Below are 5,211 nucleotides of genomic sequence, written 5' to 3'. Positions count from 1 at the left end.
ATCGCTGCTTCAGCCCGCCCACCCCATATGTTGCTTCAGCTCCCCCCCCACACCCCCAAGCCCATGTTGGCCCTCACCCATATGCCATTTCAGCTCTCACCAGCCCCCCTGCTTGGCCCCCTCCAAACCCACCAGCCTCCTTACCTGCCTTCAAACACCTCTTCCTCACAGGAAAAAAAAAACCTTCCTCTCTTCCTCCATCCCCAGGAAAGCCTTTTTTCTAGCCCTTTCCTAGAAATCCCAGGTGCTCCCGCTTCCTTCCCACCCCTGTGAAACAGGAACCCCAAGTGAGAAAGGTGGGAGAGTGCCAGAATTGATCCTCTGGGCAGTACCAAGTGCTCCCATCGATTTGGGATGCAGGGGGCTGTCTCTGCTCCAAAACCCAGCGAGGCCGCTGCTCATGGGGATGGCACGGGCCAGGCCAGGGATGGACATAGGTGCTGACCTGTGGGGGCCAGGGGCTTCGGAGCCTCCGGTGCCTCCCAAGGGCAGCTCTGGGATGGGGATGCTCTGGGTGGGTGAGGGATCTCTGGTACTGCCCATGGCTGCGGTCCCCGGTGCTGCTTGCTTGCCAGCCGGGGGAGGCTGGCTGCTTCTGGCGGCTGTGCCCTCGTCAGCCATTGCTCTCTGTTTGCCTCTGGCACCCGGGGGTGCTGCGGGGGAGCTGGCTGAGAAGGAGGTGATCGGTACCGGCTGCTTTGTGTGGTGAGATTTTTGGGGAGGGAGAGGAGGTGCTGGTGCACTCTTGGGGCCACAGCTGAGCTCGTGGCCACATCCTTGTTGGCTTGGAGGACGGCAAGTTGATTATCGTTGGTGTTGGCACCCTGAGGCTTGGGGACCAGCAGGTCCCTGTGAGGAAGCCAGCAGGTGTGGCCAAGCTATGGTGGTGTCCGGGCAATTTATTCGTAAAGGGGTCCTCAGCTCCCGAACCCCCTTTGCCAGGCGGCTCTGGGGCTTGGGCAGCCGCCTCCTATCGCAGTGCTGCCGGCAAGAGCTGCTGGGAGCTGTTGCAACATGGCTGGGTAACCCTGCAAATCGAGTGATTAAACGCTGCCTCTGGAAATGTCCACCATGAAGAAGGGGCTTGGCCACCGAGCCAGGGGACAGAGGCTGAGCTGCTGAGCAGCCCCGGGCCCGTGAGAGGGTTGGGCTCCCCACCCGGTGCTCTCCTGGATGCAGCAGCTGTCCCCTGGGCACCTTCCTGCTCCCCAGCAAACAGCGATGCCCCGGGAGGATGATGTGCTGCTCCTTGCCGTGCCTCAGACCTTCGGAAAGGGAGCCCAGCCCCCCCCGGGGAGGAACCGGCCTCCGTGTGGGAGGCCGTGCAGCCAGGCAGAGAGTGGAGGAGTCGGGGCAAGAGTGTGAGATCTTCCCTGGGCACCGAGCTCGGGGTGTGAGCCTTGAAGTGGAAGGAGATGCCGGTGATGTCCCTGAGCCTGGAGCAGGGTCTGGCAGACCAGAGGCGCCGTTGTGGCGGGGAGCGGTGTGCGAGGAGGGAATCCCGCTTGCGGAACCTTTCTGAGATGGGTTACGTGGCGCAGGTTGGGTTGTGCCTGTCCCAGCTCCAGCGTCGCCACCGTGGGGGCTCAGCGAGGGGCCATCCCCCGTGGCTGAGCTGGAGCAGGCAACGATGAGCACGGCTCGGGGTGAGGGATCAGCCCATGGCTGGCAGCGAAGGCCTGGGTGAGCCCTGCCCTCTGCTCACAGGATGAGGTGTTTCAGGTTTTCTGCCCGTTGGAGCTTGCTCTTCCAGCTCCCTGAGCAGCAACACGTGGGCTCACGTCTTAAGTGATCGGGTGGGTTAAATTGAGAAAGGACTTGGTCCTGGGTGGCAAGCAGCCCGATGGGCTGGGCTCTGAAGCTCTGGAGAGGCCAGGCATGGTGGTCCGGCAGGTCCTCATTGCCAGTGGTGGTTCGGTGTTGTTTGAGAAGAGGTGGGAGAAGGATGGTGAGGTCGGCCCTCCTTTAACCAGGAGGACCTACAGAGGTGGCTGCTCACCATGACAAGAAAAACAGCATTAAGGAGGCAGCAATAAAAAAGTTGTTTTCATCCAGCCTCCCTGTTGTCTTTAAGCCTCCCAAAGCCTCATGGTCAGGGCTGTGACCTCCTGAAGCTCCTTAGCATCTTTCTCTGGGACATGGTGTTGCAGCTCCTCACCCTGCCAAGAAGCTCTGCCAGTGCTTCGGGCCAAGCTTTTCTGTAAGGGGCTCTCTGGGGTCTCTCTTGGGCTGGAGGTCCCTCTGCCCGGTATAAGAGGGGCAGGGAGAGCTGGTATGACTGGGGTGCAGCTGGGTACAAGGCCCTGCAGTGCTCCCCCCTGCCCCCAGGAGTGTGGCTCTGATGTAGCCAGGGACCTGGGGAGTCAGTGACTGATCTCTATCTCCATCTGGTTTCCCTAATAAAAACAAAAAGCATTCACCAAGCTACTGGGGCAGGAGGGCTTCTAGGGAAGGAAACCCTTAGGGAGTTGTTTGCACGAGTCAGGAAAGGGGGAACTACCCCACTCCTCGAGGAGCTCTGGGGGAAATCACAGCCCTTTCCCATACTGATGCTGGGGCCTCGGGAGGGGAGGAGTTCTCTGGGGGAAAGAGACCCGTCCGTCTCCTCGGGAAGTTCAAAGCACCTTCAGACTGAGGCAAAAATCAATCCTAGTGCTATGGGTTGTTTTATGTGTCTGCTGTGCTCATCTGGAGCCGTCGGAAGAACCTGTTTGGAGGCGATGAGCTGGGTGTCGGAGTGGGGCTACCTGTCTTCTTGTGAGGGGAGACGAAAGGGCTGTCTTCCTCTGATGGAGAGAGAGAGGCACCTTCTCCTCGGTTCATTCTATGACTCTTGTGATGGAACAAAAAAAAAAAAACAGGGCCAGCCAAATGTAGGGTAGTATTTTCTTTCCCACTGATGCTGGTTACGGGACTTCGGCACAGCGCTGTCTGGGAGCAGAGTATCGGAGTATGGCCCAGGCAGATGGGATTGTTGGAGCCCCCAGCTCCATCGTGCCGTGGAGCCCGGGCCGAGTCCCCACGTGGGAAATCCTGCGCGGCGGCAGCACGCTGTGGAAGTGATGCTGCAAGTCGCCTTTTCCCTGGCAGGGGATAGAGCTGAGGGAGCAGGCAGGCTTGATTTATAAGGCTGTTATTAGGGCTGCGATCCCTCTCTCGCATTTCCTGGGGTGTCCCGAGTTTAACAGTTCTTGTGGATTCAGCAGGGCTGCCAGCCGCCGGGTGCCTCTCGGCATGTCCTTCAGAGGAGCACCCATAACTTCTGCAGACATGGAGCTCACCCGCCGTCACGGCTGGGGGACAATGTCCCATGTACCTGCGACACGCAGGTGGCACCCATATGCCTCCGCTGCTGCTGCTGGGGAGGGAAGTTGGCCAAAATACTTGTGTAGGTCCTGCTCAGACTTTTACTGCCAATGATGGAGCTGAGGGAAGTGAGAGCTGTTTCATTTTCCTGGTATTTTTAGCCTCTTTGAGAAGCAAGAGAGAAAGGCAGGAGGGGTGTTTCCAGCACAGTGAGCTGGGGGTTACGCCAGAGAGCCTTTCTCGTATCTCCTAGGAAGTCCTGGAGCATCCACGTGAGAGGAGAAAAGGGCAGGAGTAATACGGAGATAGACATTTCTTTATTCTTTGCATTAAGCAAGGATGTCTCAAGCAGACGAGATGCCTCCAGGCAGAGCTGATAGGGAAGATGGAGCCCTGGATACCATTATCGGGGATCTGAGAGACAATAAACACAGTGTCACGAGTGACATTCGCCGGTGACATGGCACTAGTGGGGTGAGAGCCAGCATCAGCAGAGTGCTCCAGGCCACCCAGTGAGCTGGACTCCTGCGAACATCACCCACTTTAACCCGGCCGGGGGCAAAACTGGGTCCTAAGGAGCCAGCAGTGCCGGTCAGGCTGGTGGGAGATGCATCCATTGCTCACAGCCCCTGGGCTGGGGGGCCAAGAAGAGCTCCTGGTGGGGCTGCTGGCCTCGGGGCAGGAGGGCAGTGCTCCATCTGGTGGGGAGGGTGACGCCCTGGCCCCATCTGGAAATCAGAGTGGGCACTTCTTTCCCAGAGCTGCTTTGGCTCCATCCCGATGGGTTGAGGGGTGAACGACTCCGTGGAGGCTCACGGTCTGTGGCACACCAGAGGGCAGCAAGCAGCTCCAAGAGGCTCCAAGAGGCATGGGGGTGATGGAGGATTATCCGAGGCCGCTACGCCAAGAGTTTGTCAGCAACACCTGGCAGCCTCTCTTGGGAAAGGCCCCTATTTCCTTCAGCAGCAGAAGAGGGGTGGGAGCTGGCAGAGCAGCTTGCCAGGTATTCCTCTGGCCCTTCAGTGGGGTTTGAGGTTGGGAGAGCTCAGGGACAGCCCTGCCTGAGGCAGGAGCGGGGCTGGGGGTTGCGTGGGGGCAGATGGGGAAGGGACAGTGCTCCTGGCACTGCTGTGTGCTGGCTGGGCTCACCCCTTGGTGAAGTTGCTCCTTTTGCTTCCCTCTGCTCTGGCCGCAATGCCGGTCCTGCTGTGCTGGAGGTGCTCCGGCCTTTGCATCCGTGAGCTGGACCCGCTCTCCCCGGCAAGAAGCCGAACGGATGCTCCCATCTCCCGCAGGAAGGCATCCCGTCGCTGCAGCGGGGCAGAGATGGGCAGAACCCCTCATCCCTGGCTCGGGCAGCGATGCTGCAAGGGCAGGAGGAGGAGGAAGCTGGGTGGTGCGGGCATCTCTGCCGGGGTAAGCAGATCCCCCGTGCCCGCTGCGGGTGCCGGGGAGCGGGTGCTGGAGCAGGACCAGGAGCCGGGCTGGCTGGCTGGCAGGCAGAGGCAGTCAGCATCCCCGGCAGAGTGCAGGGACTTGGCGCTGGCTCAGCTGGGGAGGTTATTATTTTTTTTTTTTTCCTCCCCTCCAGGACAGCTGATTCCATCTATTTTTAATGAGCTCTCCCCCAGGTTGCGCAGTGAGGAGACAGAGCAGCGCCGGCAGCCACAGACTGCGCCGGGGCAGGCGGAGGGGCAAGCGGGGTGCCTGGGGGCTCAGCCGCCATCTCCCTCATTCCTCCTCACCCCGGAGGTCTTTTTTTGGGGGGCAGGAGCGTGTCCCCCAGGGAAGGGGGGTCCTCCTCAATGCAGCTGCCCTTGAAAATGGAGTCGAGCACCGAGGAGGAGAGCTGGCTGGAAGATCAGTGGGAGAAATGGTAGGGGACCGGCCGGGACTTGGGAAGGG

The 5,211-nt window shown here is 60.1% G+C and overlaps 1 protein-coding gene across 1 annotated transcript in view; it reads left to right on the top strand.

Annotated features, from left to right (window-relative positions):
- The first annotated feature begins 5,129 nt into the window (after window positions 1-5,129).
- MAPK8IP1 (mitogen-activated protein kinase 8 interacting protein 1) overlaps window positions 5,130-5,211 on the top strand; it is an 18,609-nt gene continuing 18,527 nt past the window's right edge. Inside the window, exon 1 of the mRNA XM_009895712.1 lies at window positions 5,130-5,182. Coding sequence (XP_009894014.1) covers window positions 5,130-5,182 — 53 coding nt within the window. The remainder of the gene's footprint in view (window positions 5,183-5,211) is intronic.

This window comes from Charadrius vociferus, unplaced genomic scaffold, assembly GCF_000708025.1.
Source record: "Charadrius vociferus isolate BGI_N301 unplaced genomic scaffold, ASM70802v2 scaffold111, whole genome shotgun sequence".
NCBI classification, from domain to species: Eukaryota; Metazoa; Chordata; class Aves; order Charadriiformes; family Charadriidae; genus Charadrius; species Charadrius vociferus.
Note: the sequence above shows the minus strand (reverse complement) of the source record. Positions and strands in the feature narration are given on the sequence as shown.